Here is a 15,304-nt window from a genome sequence, read left to right as displayed (position 1 = left end):
ACCAGACTGATCTTTAGCTTCTGCTGCAACCGCACCGCTAGAGTCCGACTGGAAGAAAGCACAACGGAGTACTTCCCGCTGTCATGCGGGCTGCCTCAGGGGTCACCACTATCTCCCATTGGCTTTCTGCTCTACATCGCAGAGATACTTGAAGACGACCCGAACGCGCGATTCGGGTACGCGGACGACATCGCACTCTGGCCATCAGCCCCTCCCCTGGAGAGCAACGTCGCAATACTCAACCGAAGCGCAGCCGGCATTCTCAGATGGGGCTTGGAGAACAAGGTCTCCTTTGACCCGAGCAAGTGCGAGGTCATCCACTTACTAGGAAGCACGGCCAGCCAGCGGAGCTGCCAGAGGTCCGGGCGGGGGATTTGGTGGTCAAGGCCTCGACGAAACCTGTACGCTGGCTGGGTGTCTGGTTCGACAAGAGACTGTCCTTCCGGCACCATGTCGACGCAAAAGTAGCTGCAGCAAAGAGGGCAGCTCAACATCTGAGACAGCTTACGAACACAAAGAGGGGACTCCCAGCGGCCGCCGTGCGAAAAGCCGTCGTCTCCTGCGTACTGCCGATCGCGCTCTTCGGCGCCGAAACATGGTACGCAGGTATCACGAAGCCGGCTTCGAGACGCCAAGCGGAGACAGACACGAATCCGCCTCTCCAAGGAAGACCCGTCAACACAGGCCAAAAGGGGCTCGTGCAGAAGATCGACAGCGTCATTACAGCGGCAGCAAGGGCCGTTCTGCCTGTCTGGAGGACAACGCCAACCAGTAGCCTCCTCCGAGACGCCGGCTTACCGTCAGCCAAAGTCGCCTTAGAGGGCGTCCGCTTACGGGCCGCAGTCCGACTACAGAGGATTGATCGCCGACACCCGCTAGTCGCGCGGCTCTCCCAGCAGGGACAGCAACAGACGAGACTACAACGGACGGCTGAACTTCTGCCAAGATGCGGAAGACCAGCGTTCCTTCAATCACAGTACCTGCCAAGCTCACAGGATCAGATAGTAGTTCAATGCAAAGAAGAGGCTGCGAAAGCTTTCGAGCGCTGGCTAAAGACAGTACCGGAAAGCCATATGATCGTCTTCTCGGACGGCTCCAGGGCGACGAACGGAGCCGTGGGGTACGGCTTCGTCATCTACCGAGACTCCAAACGCATAGCACAAGGGTGCGGCCGACTCGGACTAGCAGAAGTGTTCGACGCCGAGGTCGAAGGGGCGCGAACCGGCCTCAGAAGGGCTCTGCTCACCAATCGCGGTCATCCAATCCACATATGTATCGACAACACCAGCGTTATACAAGGCATCCGCGGCAAGGCGCCGGACTCGTCACAAGACGCGTTCCTCGAAATCCAAGAAGCGGCCAGGATATTTGATATACGGACGCACTGGTCCCCGGGACACCAGGGCATCGAAGGAAACGAGGCCGCGGACCGGCTGGCCAAAGAAGGAACGACACTGCCGGCGCGGATGGGTCAAATGGCAACACTAGCGGGCATCAAGCGGCTTGCAAGGGAAAAATTACAAAGCCAGCACAGGAGATGGTGGTATAAAGAGCGAAGGCCGCGGTACGCGGACTTGGGGCTTGAGGCAGCTCTGTCCAGCCCTCCTGAACTGGCCTTGCCGCGGGCTACGTTACATCACCTGCTGGCGGCACGATCGGGTCACGGGGACTTCGAGCAATATCACCGACGTTTCAACCACGACGACGCTCTAATGATGTGCTCTTGTGGAGAGGCGAAAGACGTGGACCACCTGGTCTACTGTCGACTAACGCTGGCGAGGAGGCAACGGTGGCCGACCCTCCACTCTCGCAGTATGCCCGAGCCCATAGGCCCTATGGGATCTCTCGAGGCCTACTTCAAGAGATTAATCACCGACCCACGAGGCTTCGAGGCCTTTCTCCGCGTGACGGACTTCTTCCAGAAGATCTGTCTGCGGTAGCAGCATCCACACCTACGTAGATGTGAGTGCGGACTACAAAGAACCTCCCGATTCCAAGGGACGATTTGGGAAAGAATGAAACTGGGGCACCAGCGGGAACCGGGGACAGACAGAACGCGTAGTGGCCACAAGGCATGATTTGGAGGACGATGTAAAGAGACGACGTACTGTAGAGTAGGTAGCCTTGGCTCACGGCCCTCCACGCCATATACCCTTCGGGAGGTCTGCGGTAAGGGCTCTAGCCCGGCCGCCACGGCGTTAAATACAACAACAACAACAACAACATGCCCTTGATGACAAAATCACCGCGACCCACTCTCGCTTGGACTGCCTATCTCACCGCGAGCTCATTCCTATTTCTTACTTTCAATAGACAACCGTTCACTAAGGTACTTTACATCTCGATACCCACGATGTGATCAAAGGACAGAGGCCCAGGTACGCTGGACAGTGAGCATATTCTTCTCACTATCGCCAATGTACGATGGGTTGTAGACCTTCACTTGAACCTTGCCATTCACTCTGATGTAGCAGTCGGAATGCCGGAAGAAGAGCACCAGGAAGTCGTAATGCCTTTTGCACATTGATCGAGTGGCTCTTCAGCTTCGCCAGCATAGCACCCGGGCTCGGGTTCTCGGCAAGGGCAATTGTCCTTTGTGCGGACTTACGCCAGTTGTTGTCGCCATTGAACACAGAGCCAGGTTAAGTGTTTTCGTCGTCAAACTCAAGTTATTCTGAATCCAGCGTGTAGCTGAGATCGTCAGACGGCCCAAGGGCAGCCTAAAGCTAGCATAAAGGGAGTCAAACAGCCACAGAGAGACGCCAAGTAAGTCTACTGGGAAGAGCACCCCAAATTGGGCCTAGGTGGATGGTTGACATGGTACTGCGAGAAAGAGAAAAGGTCAAGTCCGAGGAACAAAGATTATGCGCCTGGCTGTAGCTTGAGGACGAACAAGAAATACATTTCTGAACAGAGGTCAGAACAAACGTGAAATATTATTATCAGGAAGCGGATGGGGAAGAGAAATCAACGACCCCATGATGGACCCCATGATGGGTGGAAATAGCAGTGCATTATTTGTCCACAATTCAAGGCCGAGGCTGGCCTCTCAACCCCTTCATTGCTGAATGTCCAACGAGCCAGCTGGGAGGAAATGGACATGCTCGTGACTACATTACGAACCTCAGATATTCATTGTTCCCTTGGTGCTTCCCCCTTGATCGTGCCTACAGTAGGAGTCTAAACGGTGATCGACCTTTAGTTGCGCGACCCTGGCCTCTGATACTACATTTCAGTCTAAGTCAGAGACCAGGTGAACAATGGACATGTCTAAACCACGTCCCAGGTTATAGGTAAGCTGTGATTAATTAGCGAGGCCGTGGACGGACGGTCCTACCAACACGGGAGCGCGTAACAAGCCTACAAAGCTCGTGCCACATCGACTTCCCACCCCTTGCCCCACATGCACACCCAGTACTTCGAGAAGGCACGTGCCGGCAACTTCCGTCCAAAAAATCTAACTTCTCTATATCAAAGTCATTTCGCCCAATGCTTTTTTCAATAAAAAGGAAAATTACACAACGCCTACCCTAGTATACTTGGTCTGATGTGGTGCTGCTTGACAGAAATGCCCTGATTTTTCGATTTCTGTTATTAAAATTTAATTATTCTTATAGTTGAAGTTTTTGTAGTGGTGTTTGTGTGTTTTCCGCTATGGAAGGTGCACTTTTGGCCCGTGCGTAGGTTAGCTTAGGTTGTTGGATAAAGTCACTCGGGCTCGCACCCCCCTAGAGTGGAGCTGGGTATGCAAGTCGATGTGGCACGAGCTTTGTAGACTTGTTCCGCGCTCCGGCCAACACAGTTCTAGCCGTCAAAAATGTTCGCCGCCGCTAAATTGGCGCAAAAACGCCCTGGCTTCCACTCGCGGCCTCGATCCTGGAATTTCAGTGTCCGACTTTTTAGTCTCCCGTGCTTTCTGTCGGGCACGACCTGATTCCGTCGCAACTCTCTCAAAGCTCAAGTTCTGAAGCCACTTGGAAAGATCCATGCTATTTGCTAATTCAGCATCATAATTGGCCGCAAAACCATTGCCAGGAGTGTCTGGTCGGTCATACTCACCCTGTATCTCGAGGTAACTCAATATGCCCCTGAGCTGAGACATTTCATGGCGCCAGACTTAAGCCAGAAGTACAAGATTCGCTTCGGAGCAGATAGGTGGCCATCTTCTGAGCTGCACGCCCTTAGATGATTAGCGTCTTATTCTCAGGTTAGACGGTCGGTGAAAAGAGAAGACAAGACATCGCAGCTAAACTTTGTGCCACCAGCGGTTCTTCTGTGCAACCCAAGTAACGTGTGTCTTCTAGTCTAGGTGACCTTGTGTAAATCCGTCCGCCCGTCAATCCCCCGAAGGGTGGCAACTGGAACTGCAGTACTCAAAGGCATGGCCGCAAACCAGGTAGGTGGTATTCGGGATGCTCATATTGTTTCAGATGACTCATGAGGATGAGCCTAGGCCCCAACATTGGGCTTCGGTACATGTTGATGCTATCGTCTTGGCGCCATGTCAACTTGGAAAAGTCCAAACAGAGGATATCATGTTAGCTACAAGGAAAGTTCCTAAGTTGAGACGCAGGAGAGTATCGTGTAAAACACTTCCTGACGTTTGCTCGCATCTGGAGACCACTCATAGGCCCGACGTATTGGAGGATCGTACCCATGATCATCTCATTTATCACCTTAGGTAGCCACACGTTTTGATAGCTGGTAGTCCCAAATAGTGACATCGGGCTCTGACCGTCTTCCTACAAGCTTTCAATCCAAAGTTGCTACCTTGAGCTTGATCGCAGAGCATGTGCTGTGCAGCTATTGCTTCGGGGTTTTCCGTGCAGACAAATCGCCAAGAAAGCTTAGCCGCAAGACGTAGCGTTTCTAGGGTTAAAATCCAAACTTACCATCCAATGCAGGGCGAACCTTGTAGCCTGAATCACTCGCTGGTCAAGATGCGATTCCAGCCCACCGGCATTCCGCCCAGCCATGCCAGGGCAAAGAATGGTTATGTCTCACATCAGCCCTTGCTTTGTGGTCGTCTCCAAGCCACACTCACCCCCGGCTGACATGCGGTGAACTCTCTAAATGATAAGCGCCGCGAAAGTTATTTGTTAGGAAGCATGTGAGTGTATCTTCTGCCTCATAGCAGTCCATTTTGAGAGACACATTAGAATCTGCGGGCTGGAGGCGCCGACGGAGGTGTTCGTTGGATCGAAAGTGCCCCCCACCCCCAGTAGTCTGCGTCTAATAATGCATGGTAAGAACTTGGGCGAAGACGATCTGTGTGTTGGACAACAAGAGAACGATGTCCTTATCTCCTTGCCGCGATGATTAAATGTCGTTCAAAAGTACATCAACTTGATGTGGTGGCCACACGCATGGTCAGCTGTATACCTACGAGAGAAGCGGGGATGGGCCGAAACTGAAGAACAGGGAACTCTTCGCTGCCCCTTCATTATCTCCATGACGTCTCGGCACATGTCTGCCAAGGGGAGCGAATTCTACTGGGTAGACTGCTTCAGAGAGCCCCTTCGATGTGGATGAGACATGATTTTGCCAAAGACCGTGGGGAACACAGATTTAAACAGGGCCAATGTACCGAGTTTCCCAACTTGATAATACACCCCCGACATGTTGGTTCAGGTATGAGTGCAGCCATTGAGACTCATGTTCCTTCCCTAGAAGGCGGCGCCTCGGCTGGCGACTTTCATGCCACCATCCGCATCTTTCAAAGGGAGTTCCGGTGATCGAAGTGACCGTGGAGGATAGCACAGCTTGGCGTTCGAAGATTCCAAGAACAGCGGCATCTATAATGGTAGTATGTGGATAATCCCAATCGACCGTGACCCCTGGCACCAGACTGCTACGCAAGGGAAATGGATCCGAAGACCCAGCGTTCCTTAGAGCTACGGATAACAAAGGGACTTCGCAGGCCGGAGTCAGCAACATGGACCTGCTCAGATCGGACCGCTTGTTGCAACAGAAGTATTTATTGCAAATACTATAATCATTTCTTAATCGATTGAAAAAACCATCCGGACACAACTTTAGACCCCGCATTGTCTTCTTCGCCGCCAACATGGGGAAGTTTCTAGTCGAGCCATTCACTGGCCCTGACAGAGAGCCGGCTTGGAGACGAAGGGCTCGGTCTCCTCTGTTGCCTATTCTTGTCATCTTAGCAGTAATTGTCACTTGGTACAGTCCTATAGACACGGTGAATATTGCCAATATCAACGTCTTCATTGAACGCTGCTGATACTGACTAGAAGTTTGGCAGCAAGACCGTTGATCATCCTTTGGACCGTCAGTCCGAAATCGTCCCTTCGACGGCGAAACACCCGTTCTACAATCCGACCCCGACTCAGGAAGAAGAACAAAATGCTTTTTATACCCCGGACACTATGGACGCACAGCGGCCAAAGACAGTCGCCGTTATTGTAGAGACCAGCGCATCACGTATGGCCAGTCTGGTACCTGCTTTGGTACACACTTCTGCAGCACTTGGCCCTCAGTGGCCCATCGTTCTCGTCACACGCAAGGAAAATTGGAACGCAAAGTTCCGCCCAGCTCTTCGGCGCCTTCTCGAGGCCAAGCAAGTTCAGGTTACGTTTATTCCAGACTCCATGAGTGTGGCCACTACCTCTTTCGTTTTTCCTTACACCGCCAACTCTTGGCTGTGGAAGCATTTTAGAGATGTCGACCAGGTGCTCCTTCTCCAAAGAGACAGCAAAGTCTGTTCCACATCAACACCAAACCTCGACAAGTTTCTTGATTGGGATATGGTCAGCGTGTCCAGAAACCCAGCGCTTGGGCAAAGGTCTGATGATGGCGTGTCTTTACGCAACCCAAAGATGATGGCCAGCATCGCAAGGGATCTTGAAGGAATTTCTGGGATGGGCGAATTCCTGTTCGACGAGCGGTGGCTGCTCAGTGAAGCCAAGAAGCGCGGTGCACGTCTGCCAGACGAGGGCGTAGCCATGGAGTTTGCCCTCGAGGTGGCAAGCTGTGAATAGCTGCTGGATTAATGAAAGCAAATAATAGATTCCAGACGCCACTTGTGCAGGTTCTCTGACAGATATTGGAATGGAGCGCTAGGTCTCGGATCTAGAGCTGTTCTGTAAGTTTTCTGCTATTTCAGCTGCATTTCCCAAGTTTCTCCCATGCGCTTTTCTCCCCAGGCTTGATGTTCCTCTGTAACTTTCAACTCGAATCCAGCCTTGGCATACAACCGCCGGGCCGCGCTCAGGTGGTTGTCGGTTGCCAAGCCAATGCTGTCGAACCCAACCTCTCTTGCAAACTCAACACAAAGCCGTATCAACTCTGTACCCAAACCAGAACCACGTGCTTCCTTTTCTACCAAGAAGCATCGTAGCTTCGCTCTGCCAGCTGCTTCGCGGTCCTTAATGAGCATGATAGAGCCCAGAAATTTCTCGTCCCTTTCTGCGATCCAACATCGCTCTTTCTCCCGGTCAAGATTGAGGAGGAAGTCGGCCGTGATTTGGCTGACCATGGCCTCGAATAAATCGCCGTAATTATGTTCCTTGGAATAAATAGCGGCGTGTCGGTGTGTGATGTAGCCCATGTCACCTGGGTGGTGGTTTCGGATTGTGATGGAATCGAGAGAATTGAACATGAAACTTTTGGCTGTGTTCATCTTGGGCGAATTGAGGATAGGCTGCAGAGAAGTAATGGCCCGTCGCTCGAGCCCTCCTAGTGCAAATTACGAAGATAGATCGACAATCTCATTGAGAACCCTTCAATCGACGTTTATTGTGTCATCTTATCACCTACGAAAGGGAGCCTTTTAGTGTTGGCGGTGAGCTTATTCCCGGGGTCGGAGCTGTGTGGGGAATGTCGAATTCATGTCATCCAAGGGCGCACTGTACTCAAGCGCCACACTGCATGTCATCTTAGTGTCCTTCACCTGAAAACAGGTCAGAGAGCCGAGGTGGTTTTGATCTTTCTAGATGCTTCTAGTCCTGTGCACGCGAAGGTAGCCCTCGCTGTGAAGACTCGGCGGCTATACTATTCAACATAGGCTGGGAAATACTGAATCCGCAATCATCCTTGAATGGAACATTGCCAAGAAAAGAGTACTCCTCTAAATATTTCGTTCTACTGATTAAATTCCAACTCTACAAGTAACAACCTCTCCATTGTCGAATGGATGTGAATGATTTCAGGTCCTTGCAAATACTATACAGCTTGGGTAGAGCTGCCACGTCAATGCTATCAATAGTACAGGTGAGTCTCCGGTCAGTATGTCGACTCGCTACCTCCTCCCATGCTCGTAAAGCCTTATACCCTAGATCATGTTGTCAAGATTTGATGTCGAATTGCCATGTTGCAGCCATCGTGAGATTGATTTCGCTCTCCTTGATCTCGTATCTGAGAAAGAACCCTTCTCCGATACCTGGGCTCCATACATCCAATATCTTTTAAGTAAAGCATGAATGTATCTGCTTGACTTGCTGCGACAAGCGGACAGTTTACCTCTACAGGGCTCATTGACGGTCGCTCAAGTTGGCAGCTCAAAACCAGACGCTCAAGCATGCAAGGAGGTGATGCTACGCCCGATGTGACCAAAAGTTTGAAGTGGGAGAAGTAATCTCTCGCGTCAATGACATGTGTGGTTGCCAGTTCCCTCGGATGAAAGCTAGTGGGAACCGCTGTCTGAAGCATCTCTAATACCAGCTCGTTTGCTTCCTTCGAGTTACTTTGACTTTGAGCTTGAGATATCAATGTAGGCCGAGACTCCTATATGGATAGTCTCTGCAGAGAAGGGATTCGATCCGCAATCGAGAAGGCGAATCGATTCCCGATTGCTTGTTGGATGGTTCGCGTCGCTCCCAGCTGTTGTTCAAATTCGAGTCGTTGAAGACACGGCAAGCTGTCGGCGACACGAAAGAGTAAGAGAGACGAACAGCTCCAATAGACTGTTGTGCTGATAGAAACCGCGGTGATACAAGGAACCATCTTAACGGGCCCTTGCTTACTTATGGCACTATCGATACTAACGATTTCCATGAACGGATCTAGAACAGCGGGCCATCGACGGTGGACATAATAACGGCGACCACGCCTAGATACTAAATCGCCTGCGTTCGGAACCGGGATACCGCTCAGATCAAGCGAAATAGCGGATTTGGGTATGCCTTCGGTCCAAAGAGCAAGAATAGAAAAAAGGTCTTCCAAATTCCTAAAAAGCACCTTATCTCTCTCGATAATTGTAAGTTGGCCTCCGACTTTCCGAAGGCATCGACGACAACGGTTTGAATGAGCCGTCAGACTCTAAAGATATTGTGCAAAGAGCAATAGAATTGGGGTCGGAGTCTATGGTTGCTACAACGATAGGAGAAGGAATGGGAAGCCAGTGATGAGGCTTAGCCTACCTGCCTACATGTACTTAGCAAAGGTAGCTTGATTAACAGGCCTATGTCATTGTCCCTCTTTGCCATTGCTCTACTTCCCTGCAGTAGTCAAAGCGGTCATCCAAAGGACGCTTTGAGTTACAAGGTCTCTTGTCTCTACTCATTCAGGTCCATGCTGTGAATTGCTTTTGGTCATGATGTTGACTCTCGAAACAATTCTCCCGAACGTTTGAGTAAAATCTAGTTTCAATGATGGTCAGACTCGTGAAAATCTCTCCCGTGAGAAGGAAAAGCTCAGCAGTCTCGTGGTCGTCACGTGGACAGCAAGGGATGTTAGGCTTCGTCAATTAATCGATCTGTCACTGATTTGAGAATTGACAATCAAAACTCCTTGTATGGAGATCCCTATGCTATTCAAGTGGTATCACGTGCCTCCGGAGTTTATCCTCCGGATATGGCCTCACCGAGGTACCCTAGGCGCCTGAGGTGCATCCCTCTCGGTGAGGTCGCCAGATCACCAAATCACGTGTTGAAGAGGCATCAACATGCGCTCCTTCCTCTCTTCCAGACAGAGAGAATTTTAAGCGAGGCGCTAGTGAAGTTGTGTGCCTCACTGCCTCTTCCTTGGCTGCCCACTTGACTTCTCCTTATGTCAACACCACGATCCCAGCTTTCCCTTCCACCAACCTTCTCCCCACAACAAACCTCATCCAAACAAATCCATCCTGAGCGAACGCCGTCCATAAACTTCCTTTTCCACGCCGTCACTGGCGTGAAGTTGATTCCTTCTCGTTCACCTTCACTTATTCTCGCCTGCAGGCTACTCTTTGCCACTGGTCCTACACCTTCAGCAATCGACCAAGATGGCAGCTCATAGCCAGCTGTCCCTTCAATTCTGTGCTTCACTAGTTTTCTGGATTACAATTGCTCTTATCCAGGTTCCCCTCGCTTTGTGTGGCCCTGTCCACATTCGCGATGCTTCGCCACGAGCCGCCTTTGTCTCGCTGGTCTCGGAACAGCAAAGAGAACAGATGGTAGCCTCTGTCGCACAGCTCGAGCAGCGATTCAACCACAAGTACTGCTACGACTGGGTATTCTTCAGCCACGAGGAGCTTAGTGAAGAGTTCAAAGACGCTACCTCCAATGCCACTGCCTCCACTGTCACCTACAACCTGATCCCCCAGCAACACTGGACAATCCCGAACTCTGTCGATCCTGGTCGCTTCGAGGCTGGTCTGGTGCGCACTTAGGGAGTGAATGCCGACAAAGCCCTCATCAGAACGGCTCATCACAAGCGTCGTTGGTCTGCTGGACTCTTTGCCAGAGAGAAGCGTCTCCAGGCCTACGAGTGGTTCTGGATGGTCGAGCCTGGCGTAAGTTGACATCGTTCTTTTTTCCTATCCCTCCTTTGTATTATCTTAGCTGACAAATCTCTTGTATTAGACCAAGTTCCTCTGTGACATCACAGTCGATGTCTTCCGTCTCATGCGAGACCGTGGAATTGCCTATGGAGTCAATGATGTATCCTTCGAGGGCGCCGCTGACTCCAAGCTCCTCTGGAAGAGCACAATGTCCTTCATGGATGCGCATCCCGACATGGTCCGACCCACAGCCGACATCACCTGGATCCTAGGAAACAGTGCCAAAGCCAACAAGCCTACTCGTTCATCAGACTACAACGTGGATGTGACTGACGATATGGAGAAGTTTGACCTTGACTTGCAAGATGAAGGCGGCAGTGCCAGCGGACCAGGAACTGAGGGTGACATACCTCCCAGCATTTCCCTTGAAGCTGATTCTCAACAGTGCGAGCCAAACACGGTTGCCGACGCCTTCACTACTCGACTTGCTGCCAGCTACGACCAGTGTAATATGGATACCCCTATCGAGATTGGCAACCTCAACCACTTCCGTGGACCTCAGCACAGCTCCTACTTTGACTATCTCGACGATGCTGGCGAATTCTACTACGGAAACACGGGCAACATTCCTGTTCACTCCCTGAGTGCTAGCATGTTCCTCCCACGCGACAAGTTCTGGCTCCTCGGTGACATGGTTTGCGAGATGCATGGCCTCCACAGTTGCCGTCCGATGTCTCACCAGACCTCCAACTCCAACCAACAGACCGAGAGGAACCCCAACTTCTTGGCTGACGTAGTTGGAGCTTCTTGGTTCGGCGCCTGTGAGGACAACCAAGTCTTGCTCATCCATCGGGCCTGGGAGACGATGGCGTCAGAGTTGGCCCGCCAGAGAGGTATTCCAGCAGCTCAACTCGGCCACACCGCCCTTGACGAGCGCAACTTCAAGCTCTATAAGCCCGAGAGATACCCAGTCGATGTTACACTGACTTGGTACTCGTTGGAGGATAGCTGGAGCTCTTGGTCTTGTGATCGCTTCAAGTGGTTCCTTGGGGTCTTGGGATGGTAAATCTTTGGCATGGAAATCGGGACTGAACCTTGAAACTCGGATTCTTATGGAGAAGGGGCGTTCAAGCAGCAACGCTAGAGTTCCAGACTTGGTATTTCGTTTGTTTCGCGGTACAATTTAACCTACACAGTTTCTATCAGCACCGAGTAGCCATCCTCAAAGAATGACTGAAGATTCATACCTACTGTTTTCGCCTGGCCCCAAATGAATGAAGTATTCTGTGGACTTTTCTTGTCGATCAGACTGTGAATATGCTTGTGTACACGGCGGACATGGCGCAACACACGCATCGGCTTTGACGATAAAATACTACCAGCGTGTGATCATGACAATACACTCATACAGTAAAATCATGAGGCTAATCAAACTCGTATTTTGAATGCTACCGAAAAGTCAAATAAGCCCCCCCCCCGAGCCTCATCCTTAGTATCGCATAACAAACTCAAGCTCTCCGTAGCAATTTCAATCTTCCCAATGATCTCAGTGGTTATGGTTTCCTGGCCAAAAAGGGTCTGACCAGAACCCCAGCTCTATTTCATCTCCTGAGCTCTCATCTGTGTCCTCTTCCATCAGTATACTCCTCCTCTCGGACGCTATCTCCCTACAAGCCCGGCAATTGTCGACCCTTTCAGGATAAGTCTCCTGTCCCCAAATTGTGTACTCTCTGAATTCCATGCTCACTAGTCTCTTGTGATCGTTGAGGTCCGCTGTGATCAGCAGGTTGTGGCCGGGATGGTTGGAGAGGACTTCCTCATCGCTTGGCCTATACCACGCATGACACGCAATGTGGCCTTGGCCATAGGTTATGAGGAGTGGTACAAACTCCATGCGGGGTTCGGAATTGTATTGGCCAGCGAGATAGTCGTTCATTGCCTCTATACCTTCGAAGGTTGTCCCAGTGTACCGTGGAAGACCGATGCTTGTAGTCAGCGTTGCGTTGTCGGTGAGCCATTCCCAGCTGCCATGAAGTCTTCCGGAATTGATGTTGTCGATGAGAGGCTCGAATTGGGTGGTCAGCATCTGTAAGAACCATTGTTCGTTTTCGGCGTTGGACAAGGACCAGAATCGGATAGCGTTCTGGACGGGATCCATCTCGGAGGAATCGTTGAAGGCGGAGACCTGAACCAATGATTAGCAATGCAGTAATAACCGGGGAGACCTCTTTGTCATTTAGCTTACAGGTCTGATGGGATCTTTTTTCCTCAATTTGAGTAGAGATTGAAAAACACTAGATTTTGCAGGGTTGGAGAACGATGAGCAAATGTGGCGGGCGAAAATCGTCGCTAAACGTTGAAACGTTTTGGGCGAGGAGATGAACACGGCAGAAATACAAGAGGGACTTCCTGGCATACCTCGCTGGGTCTGGGGGACTCTTTCTGGTTGTCAGTGAACCGGAGAAGTACGAGCGACCATTTCAGGCTTGCGGCCGAAAAAGTTCGTTGGAGAAGTCGCGATGTGAGCATGTCGGGCAGGCGTCCCTAAATCGCTTTCCTTCTGGTATTAAATGGCAGGTTTCACTCGCTGGCTGGGGACTTCGGGAAATCGCGAAAAAATACTTTTCTTTTTGGCAGTTCATTCTCGCCGGTCGCGGCCGCGTCATCTACCATGTAGTCCCTGTAGAGGACGGAGGCTTTCGCGAGTCTTTTGTCACCATCAATCAGAAGGTCAACATCTTGGACATCGAATACGCAAAGCAGATCCGAAAAATGGAGTATAAGACATATGGCGAACCCCATGTGGAGCATATTAGCACCAACTTCGACTGTTTTATGATAGGACAAGAAAGCGGCGAACTTGTCGTCGGCTAATGATGATGCCTAAAAAGGCAGTGTCAGTCCTAGAACCGAAGACAGCATCTCAGTCACTGGCGGCTGATATTACGGTTGGTATGTTGAGATGACGGATTGGAGGTTTCGGTGAACTGAGAAAAGGGGAGGCGGGTAGAAAGAGAGACATGATTACGATTGCTTCCTCGCACTTTTACATGGATGGAACATGATTCCAATTCTCACTTCTCCAAGACATTAGGATCTCAACTCGCCAATGATATAGGAATGTTTGCCACCGTGCAATCATTCTGACCAGTGCAGATAGTCAGAAGGGGTGCTGCATACACCGCATGTCATGTTCCTGTTGTAATGACGCGAGCAAGTAACAAAGTCACGCCTGTGATAGGAGCTTGCTTGCGAATCTTGCGGTACTTTCTCAACGCTTGTATTCGTATATTTCCTCCCCCAAAAGATATTGCGCGGACTAAGAAGGAAGACTCCCTGTCCCTGGAGCCCCAAGTGTCCCTCAGAATTGATATTCGAAATGCTCCATCATGACCACGGCATCCTCTTCAGAATCCGCTGCACCATTTTTCATTTCCTCGTGACCGCCCTTTGTGGCACTGATACGTTCACTTGTGTCTCGATACTCGATCCGTTTGATAAGGCAATTCTCGTCCAAGTCAATGACACAGACTTTGCGTTGCCGCAAGAGAATCGTAGTGCTACCGTTATCTTGCAGCCAGGAGGGCTCCAGAGAGCAGGCAGCTCTGCCTCCATCGATAAGCAACAGCTTAATCACAGTGCGATTCTGTCTGAAGTAGCGAGCTCTGTAGTAATTGAGAACCGAGTCCGCGCTTTCGTAGATATAACCTGATTTTCCTAGATCCGCCGCAAGCTTGACGTCTTCTCTCAGGCATTCTCGGGCCGTCTCCCAGAGTACGTTGTCGACCGTTCAGTGGAAGTCTCGGATTCTGATGTCGGTAATATCACGCAAGGGGCGATCTGATACCTCGCCATTCACCTCCGTGGCGAAGAGTCTGAGTTCCTCTTGGCTTAAGTCGGCCATCTCCACGTTCTGGCTGAGGAAATGAAGTTAGTCACACATTTGGGGAGACGCCTACATCAGTTACAAGCATACTTGCGAGCTCTCAAGGCAAGAACGTTGTCTAGTTATGAGTGGTTTGGAGGTAGCTTGTGGCGAAGGACGGATAATCTTGGATGGCGGTGGAAGCAGACGGTATTCGCGCGGGACCGTCGGCTATTTTCCCAGGTGAGAAGAGAAAATTTGGAAGGCGGCTTGCTGAAGCTGGGCACCAAACGCGCCGAGTCGTCTAGTGATGAGAGGAGGGAAGAGAGGAGGGGAGGGCGGATGCTCATTGAATTTTAGGGAAGGGAGGCATTTGGGTGGGTGGAAGCAATAAGATGAAATATGAAAGGTACGATTGTGGGTTGAAAGGCAAGCACGCCTCCGTAGCTTCTGTTTTCTTCTGATCATCTGATGTATTCTCTTCTATTATGGCGTTCCATGAAAGCAGCGAGGTTCGATTACAACCCCAGCAGATGGATAGAACGATGCGCGTACTTGAAAAATATCTCTTTCTCATACTTTACTCGGCCACTCTTTGAATACATCCAGTGTTGACGAAAGCTGGCCTTACCATCAGCACCTATTGTTAAAGCTAGCCCTACCTCTTCGAAGCTTCGAAGGCAAAATGACCGACCCCATCCTCAATAAGCTAGCTGACA

The 15,304-nt window shown here is 50.8% G+C and overlaps 5 protein-coding genes across 5 annotated transcripts; 2 read left to right on the top strand and 3 right to left on the bottom strand.

Annotated features, from left to right (window-relative positions):
- Positions 1-6,032: 6,032 nt before the first annotated feature.
- On the top strand, positions 6,033-7,001 carry BDP55DRAFT_721913 (uncharacterized protein; the record flags this gene model as incomplete). Its single annotated transcript, XM_060578534.1, has 2 exons — positions 6,033-6,202; positions 6,255-7,001. Exons 1-2 carry the CDS (start codon positions 6,068-6,070, stop codon positions 6,999-7,001), a joined length of 882 nt encoding a protein of 293 aa, XP_060421571.1. The 5' UTR covers positions 6,033-6,067.
- A 36-nt stretch (positions 7,002-7,037) lies between these two features.
- BDP55DRAFT_687828 (MarR-family transcriptional regulator) lies at positions 7,038-7,812 on the bottom strand. The gene has a single exon (XM_060576603.1). It carries the CDS (start codon positions 7,640-7,642, stop codon positions 7,118-7,120), a length of 525 nt encoding a protein of 174 aa, XP_060421570.1. The 5' UTR covers positions 7,643-7,812; the 3' UTR covers positions 7,038-7,117.
- A 2,410-nt stretch (positions 7,813-10,222) lies between these two features.
- On the top strand, positions 10,223-11,786 carry BDP55DRAFT_568617 (glycolipid 2-alpha-mannosyltransferase; the record flags this gene model as incomplete). The annotated part of the gene is made up of 3 exons (XM_060570699.1): positions 10,223-10,592; positions 10,614-10,732; positions 10,803-11,786. The coding sequence occupies 3 exons, from the start codon at positions 10,223-10,225 to the stop codon at positions 11,784-11,786; spliced, it is 1,473 nt and encodes a 490-aa protein (XP_060421569.1).
- Positions 11,787-12,266: 480 nt separating this feature from the next.
- BDP55DRAFT_739129 (uncharacterized protein) lies at positions 12,267-13,249 on the bottom strand (the record flags this gene model as incomplete). The annotated part of the gene is made up of 2 exons (XM_060580397.1): positions 12,267-12,905; positions 13,139-13,249. 2 exons carry the CDS (start codon positions 13,247-13,249, stop codon positions 12,267-12,269), a joined length of 750 nt encoding a protein of 249 aa, XP_060421568.1.
- An 832-nt stretch (positions 13,250-14,081) lies between these two features.
- On the bottom strand, positions 14,082-14,624 carry BDP55DRAFT_739128 (uncharacterized protein; the record flags this gene model as incomplete). Its single annotated transcript, XM_060580396.1, has 2 exons — positions 14,082-14,486; positions 14,568-14,624. The coding sequence occupies 2 exons, from the start codon at positions 14,622-14,624 to the stop codon at positions 14,082-14,084; spliced, it is 462 nt and encodes a 153-aa protein (XP_060421567.1).
- Positions 14,625-15,304: the final 680 nt, after the last annotated feature.

Source organism: Colletotrichum godetiae, assembly GCF_030913485.1.
Source record: "Colletotrichum godetiae strain CBS 193.32 chromosome Unknown BDP55scaffold_120, whole genome shotgun sequence".
Classification (NCBI taxonomy): domain Eukaryota; kingdom Fungi; phylum Ascomycota; class Sordariomycetes; order Glomerellales; family Glomerellaceae; genus Colletotrichum; species Colletotrichum godetiae.
This window is presented reverse-complemented; position numbering and strand designations above follow the sequence as displayed.

What these genes read in the sequence shown, in the direction of transcription:
- BDP55DRAFT_687828 (XM_060576603.1), bottom strand. Translation starts at nt 7,642, where the DNA reads ATGAACACAGCCAAAAGTTTCATGTTCAATTCTCTCGATTCCATCACA.